At 28.3% G+C, this 17,724-nt stretch overlaps 2 protein-coding genes across 6 annotated transcripts; both read left to right on the forward strand.

Annotated features, from left to right (window-relative positions):
• Positions 1-941: 941 nt before the first annotated feature.
• On the forward strand, positions 942-7,882 carry LOC111281755 (E3 ubiquitin-protein ligase RING1-like). Of its 5 annotated transcripts, XR_016342247.1 has the most exons (4): positions 942-2,014; positions 4,775-4,924; positions 6,418-6,583; positions 7,350-7,882. XR_016342247.1 is itself a non-coding variant. In XM_022869399.2 (2 exons), exon 1 carries the CDS (start codon positions 993-995, stop codon positions 2,007-2,009), a length of 1,017 nt encoding a protein of 338 aa, XP_022725134.1. In that variant the 5' UTR covers positions 942-992; the 3' UTR covers positions 2,010-2,014; positions 6,418-6,588. The 5 variants fall into 5 exon arrangements, 4 of the variants coding, with proteins under 4 accessions (XP_022725134.1, XP_022725131.1, XP_089617111.1 ...); XM_022869399.2 differs by lacking the exons at positions 4,775-4,924; positions 7,350-7,882 and having other exon boundaries at positions 6,418-6,588; XM_022869396.2 differs by lacking the exons at positions 6,418-6,583; positions 7,350-7,882 and having other exon boundaries at positions 4,775-5,028.
• Positions 4,786-7,882, forward strand: LOC111281756 (E2F-associated phosphoprotein). The gene is made up of 4 exons (XM_022869400.2): positions 4,786-4,924; positions 5,942-6,106; positions 6,418-6,583; positions 7,350-7,882. The coding sequence occupies exons 2-4, from the start codon at positions 5,989-5,991 to the stop codon at positions 7,600-7,602; spliced, it is 537 nt and encodes a 178-aa protein (XP_022725135.2). The 5' UTR covers positions 4,786-4,924; positions 5,942-5,988; the 3' UTR covers positions 7,603-7,882.
• Positions 7,883-17,724: the final 9,842 nt, after the last annotated feature.

Here is a 17,724-nt window from a genome sequence, read left to right on the forward strand (position 1 = left end):
TAATAAATATATATTATATTTAAAATTATCAAAGATTACATAGTAATTATTGAAAATTAAAATTTAACATTCTATTAGTATATGGTAATTATTTATTAATTTAATTTAAAATATTACATAAAAAAGTGTTCATATGTTGAGATGGAATAGACCTAATTAAACATGGATGTATTTTATTTATAAATTTTTTACTATAATTTTATAATTATTCAATTATAATAAAAAATTTATTCAATGGTCCATTTATAAGTGTGAACGACCTATATAATTTTAATGAATTCAAACAATTTTAAATTATAATTAATTAATTATAATATAATAATTATAAGTGATACTTTCACATAACACATAGGGAAACTTACTAGAAACTAAGCTTATCCCTTCATTCAAGCAAATTTCATTTAAATTTATTATCAAAATATATTTAAAATATAATCAATTTACCTATATTTTAAATTTTAAAAACTAAATAATTATTTAATAATAAAATATTATCACCAACTGTGCCAAAATTTGAAAATTATGGAAGACTCTACTCATAAACAGATTTAATTAAATTTATATATAGATTAACTTTTTACTCAAAAATTGATATTTCTTCCTCTAAGATTTATAAAGCCCTCTTTGTTAAGGTTAATCATCCATAAGACCATATCTCTATTAAGTGATTGAAAAGGTTCATAAAATTTGTTGAATACAAGAAGTATTAAATTAAGAGTTTTTTTTTTTTTTACATTAATTTTGATTAAAAAGATGTAATATTTTTCTATTTATTTTTTATTTTTTTACTTTACCCTAAAAAACGTATATATCACCTTATATTAATTAAAAACTAAGAACAGGAAAAATTTTTAAAAATTAAATTAATTAAAGTCCGTAGACCTTCTGGAAGCCTCTAAACGATGACAATAAACCGTTTTTTTTTTCTTTTCTTAAAAAACACCTCACATCAAATTTTTTTTCTCTCTGGCTGTCCCGTTGAAAGCTGAAACATGTCATTCGACGGGAATGTCGACGATGGCGGCGATAACACCGTTGGCGCAACCAACAAGCCTTTCTTTTGCTACCAATGTAACCGTACTGTCACTGTAACAATCTCCCCTTCCTGTGACCCTTCTTGTCCCATATGCGACGAGGGCTTCCTCGAAGAATACGAAAACCCTAACCCTAATCAAGGCTCCGCCTTCCTAAACCCAAATCCGAACGCGAACCTATTCTCCGACCCCTTTTTATCACTATCGGATCCGTTTGCTTCCTTCCTCCCTCTCCTTTTTTCTTCCTCTTCTTCTTCCACAACTGCGTTATCATCCCCAGATTCCATTGACCTTCATAACCCCAGCTTATTCCGGTCAACCCGGTCAGGCCGACCAGACCCTATCGCTTTCGACCCATTTACCTTCTTACAAAATCATCTCAATGATCTACGTTCAAGCGGGGCGCACATCGAGTTCGTGATCCAGAACAATCCATCCCAGCCGGGCTTTCGGCTTCCGGCAAACATTGGGGATTATTTCATCGGACCGGGCCTCGAGCAACTAATCCAACAGTTGGCCGAAAACGACCCTAACCGGTACGGGACCCCACCTGCATCAAAGTCAGCCATTGATTCGCTACCTTCGGTGAAGATAACGAAAAATCACTTGAATTCGGAGTTTAACCAGTGCGCAGTTTGCATGGATGAGTACGAGGAAGGGGCTCAAGCGAAGCAGATGCCCTGCAAGCATCTTTATCATAAGGATTGCATAATACCGTGGCTGGAATTGCATAATTCTTGCCCCGTTTGTCGTCACGAGTTGCCTACAGATGATCCTGATTATGAGAGGAGGGTTCTTGGGGCACAGGGAACTGGTGGAGGTAATGATGGTGGCGACAATGAGCAGAGGTCTGCAGGGGATAATGGGACGGTCGAGAGGAGTTTTAGAATATCGCTTCCTTGGCCATTTCGGGCTCGTGGGTCAGGTTCGGGATCAGGAGATAATGCGGAGACCAGGCAAGAAGATTTGGATTGAGAATTGTGAGTATTTGTTTGCCTCTTTTAAAAATTATATATGTATTATTATATCCCATTTTCTGGTGCTTTCTTTGTGTTGGCCTTCAATTTGGGGTTGTTCAAAATTGGGATTATAATTCAATTTCTTGTGTATCATGTTTGGTGTTCAATGGTCGTCAAATTAGTTTACCAGCTAATTCAATGAAGCTGGTCATCTGAGTTTTGGGTATATTTGGTTACAGGCCTTTGGTCCATTGTTGGGCATGGCAAAGTCCTACAAGAATGCGGAGAAGAAAATGAGAATGCCTGCTAGCCATGACAATATATCGAATTTTCTTATGTGTGATGATGATGCTTTTAGAGTCTTAGGACGTGGCAGCATTTGGTTAACAAATTACATGTGTAATTTATGTGAATTGATAGGAAAGTGTACTAGTCAAAATAATCAAATATAAGCATTCTTTACTTGGAAGCTGCAGACTGTCAAATGTTATGCCTGGAAGGCTTTTAGATTATTTGCTGCATTTATTGTTTGATGTAATGGAAACCATGATGCTTCCCAAACCATCAGTATCTTTTTTTCTTTTCAAAATATTTGTAAAATATCACTAATTAGAGTCACTGAGCTAGATATAGAATTGGAGATTATTAGTACTTCATTTTATGCGCTTACTATACATACAACATGGTCATTATCTATAATAGGAGTGTAGTTGCTATAATTATGAAGTTGAGATCAAAACTCTTACATTTTTTGTGCTCACTAGACATATTTAATTCATATCTTAAGCGTTTGAGGGATAGTAGAAGTAAAAGAGAGAACTTGCTTAAGCATCAAAAGATTTATTGTCAGGTTCTTTCCGGATAACCAAATTGTGGCATAGCCCTCGACATAAAAATTATAAAATTATGATAATAATAGAGGCTCTGTTTGGTTTTTTTCACTTAACTTTTCACACATGCTAGCTAATACGCATGCGGTTACTTATAATTTTGCCGATTTTGTTCAACGGTGCATTTGTGCATGGGATTCTTCTGTTAGTTTTTATTCTTCTTTATATGGATGATGGTCATATTGATTTCAGAGGGTATTATAAGTGGTTTGTTTTCTGAACTCAATGTTTCACAACTATGTAGTGACTAGTATTATAATTTCTGACTAGTTTTTGTCAAAAATGTTTATCTCATGTTCTATGCTTTTAGTTGGTAGATCTTTCAAGAATCCACCTGCACATATTAACTGTGAAAACGCTTGGTGGTCAATCTTGTGGGGTTGAGGTGGTGTGAATTAATATTATATAAAAATTTAATATAGTTCTCTGAGCTTAGTAAAGGTAAAAATCACGGGGCCATTGAAAGGTGGGGTAGCTGAAGCAAGATATGTTTTCAGAAATATTTTGTAGAAACATTACAGGACCATGTGATTTTCTTCTGGAGTTCTGGTAACTTATTGAGGTGTTCCTCCAACTGAAGACTAGAAGTTAGATTATCTTTATGTTTAGGTAATATGGTAAAGGAAAATATGTGAAGACATTGCGAGAGAAAAGGGGTGGTAGTGAGTGTCAGGAATAAGAAATAGAAACATAAGTTCTTTATATAGTTCCAGTAGATGATTTGTGGCACTAACATCAGATTCTGTGGAAGAAACTCCTGTCAAGTTCTAACGTTGTGTAAGGTCTAGGTTGTGTTATGTGTTGTTACTCAATATTTCTATCTTAAGTTTGTTCCATTATTCAGTTTTCTGAAGAAATTTGTGGTCCTAGTAGCTAGAGTTTTAAGCCATTTGTAACTGGAGTTTTAAGCCATTTGTTTTTTCCTGTGGTACAATGTCTGGCTGAAATGTCGTAGATATCTTGATACTTAAGAGTGGCAAGTAACTTTTGATTGGTCACTTTGCAAATAGCTTTTGATTGGTCACTTTCAATGCTGTATGTGTCTTTTTTTGCATAACATTCTTGCCAATGTTAATGTGAATGATTCTTAAATCCTGTTGAAATATTGACAGATAAATCAATCAGGATCTGAAATATAAATATGCTTGGTTGAGTTGACATTTTCTGATAATCCATGTTACTTGATAAGTATACCACTTGATGCATCCTTCATCCCCCAAGTGGCTAAGTCTAACCTTGTAAGGTGGTTGAACCTTGTTGTTAACTGAAATGCTAGGCTGTGATGGATCTGGGATAGGCTTAGGTTCAATTTATACCAGCTGAAAAAAAGTTGTATATCTCACATTCCAAAATATATTGAATGTGTTTGTTATCCGTTTCTGTATAAAAACCGATTGCTGCTATCATTCCATACTGCTTACTGCCAATAAAACTGTCTCCAGCCATACTTGTTTGCGATTTTTACTTGATCAAAGAATTTGGGTATTTAGCAGATTCAGTCTATAGAAAGCAATTTTATTATGCTAAAAAGACATAATGTTAATCATAAGGCCCACATACTTGTGCATACTTAAGTTGCTGGTGAATTAAGGCTATGCTTGATGGAAAGGTGGAAAGGTGGAAATATAGGGGGATGGTTCTGTTATTTAACCGTTGGAGTTGGAAATAATCGTAGTTACAGAACATATGGTTTCTTTTCTTGAATCATTAAGTAATCGGAGCTACCATCTTGTGGTGGCACATGTGTTTGTATGGTGCAGTGGTACTTCCATTAAATTTTGGTGGTGCAGATATATATGTAACCTGCCTGCATTTTCATGGTCAATTTGAATGTACTTTTCTTGAATCATATTTGTTAATGGCATCCTAACTTTGATTGGAATTTTGGCAGCCTGAAATGCAGCAACATATCAGCATTTCTCTCATGAAATATGTCGATAAAACAGCCTCATTCAAAGTTGGATATCTGAGTTATGTGTAAACATGGAGAATTAAGATATGTGTGGTTACGCTTTAAGAAAGTTTTAGCTTTGCTATTCGGGTATTATATGCACATCTGAATTTTTTACAGCTTTGTTTATCTACGACAGCTTCATTTGCTCGTTTCATACATTGTTTTATAGATTCTTTGGTCCTTGCTCAAAACTCTCACTTTATATCAACCAACTATTACTACTATATATATATATATATATATATATAACAACTACCTCTTCAGTTAAAGGTGGAAAACATAATTGAACCACCTGAGAAGTAATGTAAAAAGGTAAAATGTTTTTAAGCATGTTTCTGTGGTGTTTTCAGCGATCGTATCTATTTTTAGAAAGTGGAAATGGGAATCATATACGGTGTAAGAGGATGATTAGAAAGGGTTACCGCTATGAACTAAAAGGCAAGAATCGAGTTCCTTACTTTGTGCACAATTTTTGATTGGTTGATTATCCTTTTAACTTAACAAAGTGAAGATGTAAGCCTAACAAACGACAGATTACATATATATAATGTATTATGGAAATACTAGAAGATCATCAACTCAACTTGATTATGATAATTTGATTTGAATGGATGCAGTAATAGGAATAAGTAATTCTTATTTTATTTATCCATAAATGGAATTATTGTATATAATAAAACATACATTTTATTAGACTTGCCAATTTTCCAAATTTTAGTTTTAGTGTTAGCAAACTGTTCAAAGTTTTATCAATAAGCTGTTAATTAATTAAAATTAAAAAAAAAAACTGTTTTTAACCGATTTTTTTCCTTTTTATTTTTGTTCTTGAAGTTCTCATCACGTTACAGCATTTTACTAACAATGACTGTAGTTTTTAATTTACTAACAGATCTCACTTGTCTGTTTGACTTTAATCGATACTTTATTCTAATTAAATATTGAGAAAATTTAAGCTAGAAAGATTGTAATTGTACCTTTATGGACCCATTGGCCCATTGATAAATTAGTAATTACAAGTTCGGATGGAATGGGCCGGCCGAGTTCGTGGGTACGTTAAACGGCAAATTTAACCCTTCATTTGTCGATGGCTGCGTGATTTTCCAGCAAAAAGGAACACAAGGCAGGCACAGACACAGGCACAGGCACGAATAATGGAAACAGAGGAAACAAACACAACTAATACGACTGGCAGTAGCAAGCAAGTTGCAGATATGGAAGAAGAGACCAAAACAGAAAAAATGGATTCCCCCACCAATTCCCAACAAACCAGTAGTTCTCTCTCATTCCCTTTACTGTCTTTAATCTTAATTTACTTATTATTTTAAAGTTTTGATTTATGAAGTTTCGCAAGCTGAAATAATCGAAATCCTGCTTGGAATTTAGCCTTCTTAGTTCATCTTTATCTTTGTTCCAATTCATCAGTTAATTCTTTCCCTTTTTATGTAATTCATTATTATTAGTTTATCAGAATACAAGATCAATTTGAGTGGTTGTGCAACTGTCTTCATCGGCATATTCAATTCTTGTCCTTTTATAAAATTTAATCGGAGTTGTTGATCTTGTTGCCTTCTTTTTTTCAGTTTCTGACGATGATGAAATAGACTATTCGATCAAACCTGAATTCTATGACCCATACCTTGATGATAAAGATGAATTATGGGTTCAGAATAAAAGGAAAGGCCGTATTTCCGATGCTGTGCTTAGCTGTCCTGCTTGTTTTACCACCCTTTGCCTTGAGTGCCAAAGGTATGTGCGTTTGATCTATCTGTCTTTGCAATTTTTGGTTAAAGGAAAATCAAAACCTGATATTAGACCAAACATTAGTCTATGAATATTACGTCAACTTTCAAGTCCATTTTATATGTTCCACTGTTCCATCTTTATGAGTTCTCTGAATTAATCATTTGCTTTACGCAGTTGTGATTTGTGAATGAAATTGTTGCCAAAGAAATGGATTTTTTCTAAAGATGTGAAGTCAACTTGAAATTTTGAATGGGTTGATGCCTGGTGGTGTTCTGTTATTTTACCACATATTAACTATAAATAAGGTATGCGTAGAAAAAGCACTTAAACTAACTTCTGAGTAATAAATTATGGCAATTAAGATATGAATTCAAGCTAGTTCTTCCTCACTTCAAGTTATGGTTCTTAAACCAAACAGAAGGGAAGTGATACATCTTATGTCATATATCGGATATGAATGTTCCAACACCAAATTGGAATGCCATTTTTCCTGCTAATACTTATGATTAATAATTTACAATCCCCTTTGACAGAAAACTATTCTTTATCTAACTGATGCTGCTTTTTTACTTTGTTTTGGGAGAATTAAGGGTTTGAACTTTAAGCTTTAAGTAGTTTTATTCATGAAAGAAGTGAGTTTAAAATGATATCTTTTAACTGGGAAAATGTACAGATTTTATCATTCCTCGTAGCATTATTGAGAAGTTTGTGCTGGGATCAAGATGTGAATTTGTGCTTGTCCTAAATAAGCTTAATTGGGATCTTGCAGGCATGAAAAATATGTGACTCAATACAGGGCAATTTTTGTTGTCAACTGCAAGATTGAAAATGACAAAGCCAGGCAAGAAAGGGTAAAACGAAAAAAAGGCAAGAGAAGAAGAGAATCTAGCGAGAATGAAGCAGTTGCTGGTGGTGGAGAAATATTCAAGCCAGTCTGCTGTTCTGTCTGCTCAACAGAGGTTGGTGTCATTGATGAAGATGAGGTTTATCACTTTTTCAATGTTCTTCCAAGTGAGTCTTGACCTGCCCATTCTCAGTTGCTGAGGCTACCGAATAGTTCACAGACAGTTCATTTTTAGTGCTAGAGCTAGACTAGGAAATGTTACCTGAAACTTACCGTACTAAGATTAGCATTACTTGCTTTCTTTCTCTCTCCCTCCAAGCATAACACGTCTGGAGTGGTTCTGCCTAGGGAGATAATGAGAATTTTTATTGGTCTTGAATGGTGTAATATAAATGTTGTTTCAATTGGACATGGGAAGCTCCCTCCCTACCAGTCCAAATCGAGCAGAAATTTGCCAACAGCCGCATAACCTTTTGGTAGAGTGCTGAGTTCTTAATTTCAGATATTATGATTCAAATCTTGACAGTTTCAAGTATCAACTGAAGAATGCCAAGTGATTGATCAAGATTGTCCCTGGCGATATGCCAATCGCCAAATATTAGCATAGTGAAGTTCTTTCTGGACCTAGCCCATTGTCTTGGGTTGGGGCTGCTATCCTAAAGCGTAGCAAAATCTATTATTTCCGGAAGGGAGATGTAAATCACCGGAATTCCCTTGTTAGGGAATTTTTTATTGTGTGCGGAGAAAGGGAAGAAAATTTTTCTGTTCATATTAGGAAACTAAATGTTGGTCAAGGCATGTCCATTACCGGATGAGATTATTCTAAGGACAATTACTATGATTTACTAATTACTACATCATTTGTCTTTTTTTATTCTGGGGTATAACCTTTATTCATTAGAACCTTGCATCGATTCATGCCTTCAATCTTCATGTCTGGCTCCGGGCCTAGGGCACTGATCAGGTAACTCTGTCCAGGGGATTTCTACTAGCCTCGGCATCAAACCTCGGCCTATTAATACTAACACCCAAATAAAGGGAAAAATACCTTCATGTTCCAATTTGGGAAATCAAGGGATTCAGATTTACTTTTACCAAATCTAAAAACGCAAAGACAAAAATTTTCTTTGCCCTTGTATAATTTGAGAAGGTGAGGAGATATTCCCCACACAGAGTCTGGCCAAATGATTATGTGTTGTATACAAGTTATGTGTCACCCTGCCATTGGTGTTTACATAAGCATGATATCTAATTGCATCTCATTTTCTAAAAGAAAAAGACGATGGGATGATATATATTGATATCCTGCCAATGCCATAGTCCCTTTCATAAATGGCTCCAAAAACATATGGAGATGGGCTCCAGCTGTTTGACATGTTGCAGATTTTGTGGCTTCAAGTATGTTTCCCTATTCCATCACCAACATAAATAAATACATATATATAAATTCATAAATATTCATATTTTTGCTTGTTTATATAAAAAAAAATGGGGGAGTAGTGATAGAATAACCGACATGGGCCTTTTTTGGATCAAATTCTGCACTTTTGACGGTGAGTTGGGATCAAGAACTGAAGTTGGATTCTTGTTTCCTCACTGTTTCACCCTTCCTAGTAAAATTTGCTTTCTCTTGGCTCTCTTTCCTTTATTAGGTCGTTTCATGGTCTCTCCTTTTCTTACTTTTGTTACTTTATTCTCTCCTTTCACAAAAAAACAGAAGTGTTTTATATGCAAAAATGTTATTTTTGGTAAGTGATTATAGATATTTTCAAATTTTGGTTAGGCTTATTTTTTTCTTAAAATGATTTTAAGAACACATTCTTTCACATCGATTTAATTCATTTAAAATAAAAATAAATTCACTTAAAAATTTTCATTAAAATCTTTTTATATTAAAAAATACATTTAAAATAAAAAAAAAATTGAATAACCCTCTTTGAAAAAAATAGAAAACAAAACAAAACTATTTCAAAACATGGCAGGGATACCAAACAAAACAAAACTATTTGAAGACATGGCAGGGATACCAAAAGCATGTACATGTAAAAAAACCCCTAGGTTTCGGAGTTTTGGGCCCTAATAATTGGAAATGCCACTTTTAATAATAATATGATGATGATGATAACGATGAAGTCATAGTAGTATTAATTAAGGAATAATAAACTTTTTTAAAGAAATATATGTAATAATCAAATTATGATAAAGTACAGCAAATCTTTGGCATCATTATCATGGATTGCCATTTGGGTCAATTATCGCTAATATTTATTGTAGTGGTTAGGAAAAATATATTAATCATATCTTAATTCAAATAATTAAAAATTAAATAATCAAAGCAACACCTTAAACGCGTTATTAGGATACGGAATATATACCCTCGTGTTCTAATCAAAGTAACATCCTATTTTTGTACATATATCTTTTTTTTTTCCATTAAAAACGCGTTATTTGGACCCACAATGGGCTCATTGATTGAAAATGATTTTTTAAGATTAAAAATTATTTAAGGGGTTTGTTTTTATATATTAGTGACGAAATTTTTTAATTTTATAAATGATATTAAAATATTATTATATTTCTTTTTATTTTATAAAATTTAGTTATCATTGGTATTAATCATTCTGAAAACGACGTCATTTTACGTAAATGACTAATGAGTTTGAGCTTATTAGCTAAAGTTTTAGATTAGTTTAATTTTTTTTTTATTGTGCGGCCCACATTTGGCCCATGTAACTTGAAGAGGTAATTTAAGGAGTCTTTGTCTTTGCTGCTAAAATGGTGTGCTTAAATTCTAACCAGGAAAAATGGGTCCCCAATTTTGACTCCCACAACAACAGTTTTTATTAGATTAAATTGATCAAATGCATTTTATTTTTTTTTTGGTTGTGGTGAGGTCAAAGAGCAAGTATGCCTCTGTCTGTTGCTCAACTCTCTTGTGAGTGGATCTTCCATAGGCCCCCCAATTATGACCAATTTGAAAAATTTTCTTGCCATTTCCTTGTAATTATGAAACTGTAAAACATTTTATATCACCTATCAACTTCTAAATGTTTTTTTTTTTTTTGTTTTAATTTTTCAAACTATGACAAGAATCAAGTAAAAGTTGCCTCCAAGCCATGTTTATAGGTAAATATAAGAATTCATGTATTTAAATTATGTTTGTTTCATGTCCAATAAATTATTATATTATAATTTTTGTTAATATATTAATATATAATTTTTATAAAAATTTTAAATAATATAATTTATTTTTATATTATATTTAAAATTATCAAATCCACATTTATCTTTTAATAATTGACGTACAGTTTAGGAAAATCTTTGATCGGTAAAATTTTGATGTCATCTAATTTCTTCACGTACGATGATGAGGATAGGATTGACTTTGAGTGTTTTGGCTCAGACACCCTTTCTCCATTTTAAAAGCTTGTCAGCTACCAATCCGGAATTTGGTTGGTAGGGATGTTATTTCTTTCCTTTCCTAAGACAGTTCCCATTCAACCAACACCCAAAACTTTAATTTCTTTTTTTTTTTTTCCCTATATTCATATAATATCAGTTGCGAAGGTGTTCTTTAGGGCAGAGTTTATTTTATTGTCAATAATCGCGTGATTTATTATTAAAATATTAAATTTTTAATTTTAATAATTAAAATTTAAATCTTGATATTTTAAAATATATATTGTATTGGCTATTGTTATTATTAAAAGAAATTTGTAAAACCTTCTTTTAGACTATAAAATACCCTATAAAATACAAATATTTAAAGTATTTTTTCAGCTATACCTTAGTGGTGATAGTATGCCTTCGTACTTTTCAAATGTTGATGGTTAGCAAGAAGTTACTAACCAGTAACTAATAAGGGCATTAAAAAAGAAACTAAAAATTTAGGTGATACTAAGTGATTGGATTTTAATTTTAGTAATTAATTATCTTCTTGAATTAAGGATTGATTTAATTAATTTATATAATTATTTTTAAAAAATTATATTCATTAAATTTAAAATTTAAATATCATCACGTATAATTTATTTTTTATCCTCACACTTCTATTTTTTTTGTTTAAAAAAAAGTTTCTTTTAGCCTTTATATATAATATATACAAAGAGACATTCAATTAAATTAATATAATTTTTTTAAAATTTTTGAATCAAATTTTTTATTTAAATAAATTACGAATTTAATTTTGATTCAATGATTCAAAAAATATAAAAAATTATATTAATATAAATGAATCCCTTTGGGATATATACATATATATATATATACATATTTAATCTTATGCAAGAATTCGGTACCTTGACAATATATATATATATATATATATATATATTGAGATGACAAATAAATTAGAGCTATTGGATGGATTCTCGTTGGATGCTTCCAAGCAATTGCCCATATAAAATCAAAGAGAAAATAAAATAAAATAAAAAAAGACAAATATTGGAAATTTTGAGCAAAAAGACAAAATGGTCCTTAGTAGACAAGTTGTCCCGTGATAGAGTGTATATTTGATAACCTGAAACATGACCTATAATAATAAACTGCAATAAGCAACCTTATTGATTGGATACGCAGATTCTAGAACTCCGTGGGTTTAACCGACGGCAAGACATACTCCCACAAATCATTGTCGCGAAAAACGGGGACCTCATTGTTGCTCGAATTGGGAAAAATGGCAAATAACGTAAATAAACAGCTGGCTAGATGTCAATTGGCAACGACTGACTCACTTCATTAAAGTCTTTTTACCAGTTTCACGCGCCATCACTCACATCGTGCACATCACGCTTCCTCGGGAATCACGTTTCTTCAATAATTTTTTTCCTTTTTAATTTTTTTTTTAATTGCTCAACCAATGGGATTATGCCATGTTTTAATTTTCGATTTGGGTTTTAATCCCGAAAAATCATTGCCTGCGCCCCGTTTGCATAACAGATTTTACAGTGTTTAATTAACTGTCAACCGTTTAAAGCAACAAATTATGAACATTACACTATATATTTATAAGCATGTAAGTGAATATATTTTTTAAATAATTAAAAAATTATTTGTCAACAGTAAAGATATGATATTCATATAATAGAAATATACTAACAAATACCAATTAAAAATTACATAAATTTTTTTTCAAAAAAATTACATAGTTTTAAAAATAAAAAAGTCAATTTATCATTGTAAAATATTACCCTAAAATTAATGAAAATATATATATAAATATATCAATAAAGAAATAATAATAATAATAATAATAATAATATTATTATTATTATTATTATTCTTTTATATTGTCAACAATAATGGAATTATAAGAAACTTTTAATGAATTTATAAACAATCTTATAAGTAGTAAAAAAAAAAGTTTATTTATGAATATGAAAAAAAATGTTTGAGATAGGCTTATTTATTAAATAATTTTAAATTTTCATTTAAAATCATTATTTAATTTAATAAATAAATATAAATAAATCAAAATCAAACTCATTTAAGAATTATTTATCAAATGATTTAATTTGCAAACAACCATTTTTTGTTGGATATAGGTGTTAGTTGCAATGAATCCACTTTTCCCCTATCACTCTCTTGGAAAATTTTATGTGAAGTTTTTAAGTGAAATATATAAAATTCTTTATTAAAAAAAATTTAATAAAAATTAAAATAGAAAATAAAATATGATATATTGAAAAATCTTATTACATAAATTAAGTATACAAATTTTAAAAAGCTAAAAAAGTTTTATATATTTTTAGATATATATTTTTAATAAAAATTTCGATATGATTTTTACCATTGAATAAGTACTTATTAGATTTGAATTATAAATAATATTTTTAATAAATTTTTACATATTATTTGTCTTTTCATTTAATTCTATTAATCCATCTGTTTTGATTTTTAATTTTAATTTTTATTAAATCATTTTAAAAATTTTAATAAATTTCACTTAAAAAATTTCATATAAGTCTTTCTCATTACCCTCTTACCATTTTTTTTCTCCTTGAAGTCATTTTTAATACCATCAACTCATAACTACAATTTTAATAAACAATCAAACATATGCCTTTTTATTTTTAATTCTATTAGATGAAAATTTTCGAAAATGAGTCTAGCCAACACTTATATATAAATCTATTTTTTCTATATGCAATTAAAGATTTTATTTTAATATTCATTTAATTTGTTATTGATTTCTTAAAAAGTGTCACTAGACACGTAAACACATCATTTTATCAATATATAACTTAGAAAATGATAAATTTAAAATCAAAATTTAAGTTGGTTGATACATATATTTATTATTGAAAAAAAACTGATTAATTGTGTATTGTGGTACTTCAAATCTAAAGGTTAATATAATAAAATTATTTTAATGTGATTTTGATGACACTTTTTTATTAGTAGCTCTTCCAATATTAAAAACCAAAAGGATAGTCCCTATCCTACGTTTAAATGTCATCACAAATTCATACATATTCAATGCTTTTTGCATAATATGAGACTTATCATACATATTCAAATTGAATTGTTCAATTTTCTTTTTTTTTTTTATTTTCTTTGGAGAAGTTTTAAAATTATTTTTGTCTTTCACTTATTAAGTATTCGAAAGTCATCTTACATAAATCATTGTTTTTTTTTTTGTATATATATTAAAATATATTGAAGTTAAATTCATAAACAATTTAACAAAATTTAAATTAGTGTTTTTAAATTGTGTGCCAAATATTGAAATAAACAAAAATAAATAGTAAAATATTGAATTCTTAATTTTAATGACTAATAATTATAAATACAAAAAAAGATAATTGATATATAAATAAAAATAAATTATATTTTTTTTTACAAAAAAAAATAAATTTACAGTATAAAAATATATTTAATAAAATTTAAATATATTTAATTTTATCTTTTAAAAACATCTATATAAATTAAGTGAGTTAAATTTTAAATCAAAAAACAAATTACATGTTTCTGCGAGATGACTAAGATGCAAATCAATTCTATTTAATAGAAACCAAACAAACAACATTTAAAAGTGATATAAATTATCGTAACCTCTTAAATTAGTTGTAGCATGATGAAGGTGACGACTAACGTGGATTATGATACTAGCTAGCCATATAGTTGGGAATTGAGGATAATGTTGCTATTTGTCATAATAACCCCGTACATCAACCCCACTTCCAACCTATGATTGTTATTTTCCCACAAGCCACAGACAAGGAGAGAGTGCATTACACACAGAACCAAGACATATTTTCATCGTAAGCAAAAAAATCCTTCAAAAATTAACTTATTTTTAAAAAATATAATTCATTCTCTTGTTTTTAGATGTAAATTATTTATAAAAAAAAATACAAAATCCAATCCCTTCCTGTTTTTACTCTTTTAGTAGTTGATTGGATCTCATCATATTTTTTATGCGATATGAATAGGGTTAGCATTGGGTCGGGTTAGGGGCGGATTTTGCTCGCCCCGAACCCGACCTGACTTTAAGCTTTATTAAATCTGAATCCGACCCGATCCGATATTATATAAACAGTACTCGATTTGACTCGATTCGAATTAATAAAATATTATTTTTTAAAATATAAAATATTATTTTTTAAATATAAATATTTAAAAATATCATTATAAATATATAATTAAAAAATTAATTAAAAATAATTTTTTATATAATATTGGTCGGATTTTAGGCAAATCCGAACTCGACCCAATCCCGATTATTTTCTAAATTTACCCAATCAAATCCGACCCGAAATTCGAATTTAAAAAAAAAAAATCAACCCCATAGGATCGGGTCGGATCAGAACCCGTCGGGGATGGGTTAGTTCACCGTCCCTAGATATGAATAAATTTATTGTACTTTTAATTAAATTTAAATATCAATTTCAATAAAATTAAATCAGTATAAAATTTTCATTAAATTTTTTTTCAATTGTAACTTTTTTTTCAATTGTAATTACAGTAAATTTTATTATTATTTTTAATTTCACTTCAACTAATCTCACCACCAATTCAAATAAAAACTAAGTTTACATTCAATAGGCTTGAATTCTTAATCACAAGCCATTATCTATTCTATTTCGTAGCATTTAAGGTTTATGCTTATAGCCCTTTATTTATTTTTCTAAATATTATTGCACTTTGCTTATTAAGATATTGTTTGAGAAAAATATATAACAGAAAAAGAATAATTTTTTTAATTTGATAGTTAGATTTCATAATCCATTTTATAATTTTTTTAATAAAATTTAGATTAAAACTTTTTTCTCCCTCTCACCAAGCCATAACTTTTGGTTTATAGTTATTTATAATTTTGTAACATAAAAAGATAAAAATATAAAAAAATTTATTTAATAATGATAAAATAAACATAAAAAAGTTACATTCCGTCAAAATTAGGTAAGATTCAAATTCTCACAAAAATATACAAAATTACTACCGTAAATAATCTTAAATTCCTTATGCTTAAAAATCATGTATATGAATATAATATAAATATATACCTAATAACATTTGTGACATGACATTTATGTGAACAATTTTTTTGGATAACAAGTAGGATTTTTTTTTAACAAAAATAAGATAGTTTCTTTTAATTACATATTAGATAATTTTAAATTAATTTAAATATCAAAATTTGAAACCAATTTAATTTAAAGAAAATTTTTAATTAAAAATATAAAATATGAATTTAATCTTTATAATGAATAATTTTGGTTATTTATCAACTAACTTTATTTAATAAATTATTTGATTATGAAAATCTTTCAGCATATTTAAAAATTACAAAAATTAAAATTATCAAAATCTTTTAACAATCCACTCTATAGTTTATTTTGATTTGAATAAAACAAGAATTATCTTTTGAAATTTTGACATAGTGTATTGAAAATTCAAATAACTTTTTCATATTAAATTTTTAAATAACAAAATCAAGATTATGTTCATTTAAACTCTAGCTATCAAATTCATATTTTAAATACACATAAAAAATTTAATTTTATCTTTATCACCTATTATGTGCCCCTTAAATTTAAAAAATTATCTATACAATCTTAAGTGCCACCAAATTTATTCTACAAATTTAAAATTACAAAAGTAATTTGTTGTATCAATTTTTTTGGTCATTTGCAACCTTTTTTCAAAGTATAATTCTACTACTATTGCAATTTACTTTTCGATTTGCAACTTTATTTTTTCAAAGTATATGCAATTTATTATTGTAATTTTATGCTTATGAAAAATAATAATTTTTTCAATTAATTTCTTTCATATATCTCGAAACATTTTACATATTTTGTACAATAAGTTGATCAAGATTACAAAAGTAAAAGTATGTTAATATTTTTTTATTGTTTAATTCATCATTAGAAAATATATATGTTTTTAATCTTTTAAGAAAGACATGTAATTTATTTTTATTTAATAAAACTTGCAGGTTTATAAATATTATTGTATATAAATATAATGCAAAGTAAAAAAAAAAAGTCATTTTCTTTTTTTTTTCTCAAAATTTTTTTTTATGATAAGTTAGTCAAGTATATGAATTTTATATATGTTACAATAAATTTTGAAATTTTGAATATATCTTTAAAAAAAATGTTAATTTGCATATATACACATATTAAATAAATAAAATTAACATGTACATTGCATGGTTCACAATCAAGTAGTATTTTTAATCAAATAAAAAAATATAAATTATTTTTTTAATTTTATTTGTGAAATTAAAAAATTTCATTGATAATATATTAAATATTTTTTTGTAAAAAAATTATTAAATATATTATAATAGAATTTTTAAACTTCACAAACAAAATTAGTTGAATAACACATATCCTTATATATATATTAAAAAATATGAAAAACTAATATTATATAATAATTTTTTAATTTTACTTATAAAGTTAAAAAATTACACTATCATTAATAACCAAAATTGTTAATATCGTGTGAGATAACATTTCGATTTTTTAAAAAAATATATGGTATATATCAATACCAATTGTTTTGACATATTATTTCGAGTTTTTTGATTTAGTATAAATATATTTATAAATATATATGAACTTGTCTATTGTAATATTATTAATAATATAATAAATAAATATGTAATATATTCAAAAATCAAATAAATAAGTTTAAAACATAAGAAATAATATCATAAAATTTTCATAATATTTTTAACACTTAATTTGATCATATGATATTTAAATAAGTATTTTTATATAAATATTAAGATAAAAATAAAAAGATAAAAAAATTAATTAAAGTTTTATGATTGTTAAACTTTATA

The sequence above is a fragment of the Durio zibethinus genome, chromosome 5 (assembly GCF_047325235.1).
Source record: "Durio zibethinus cultivar Kanyao isolate XHJ-2024 chromosome 5, ASM4732523v1, whole genome shotgun sequence".
Taxonomy (NCBI): Eukaryota; Viridiplantae; Streptophyta; class Magnoliopsida; order Malvales; family Malvaceae; genus Durio; species Durio zibethinus.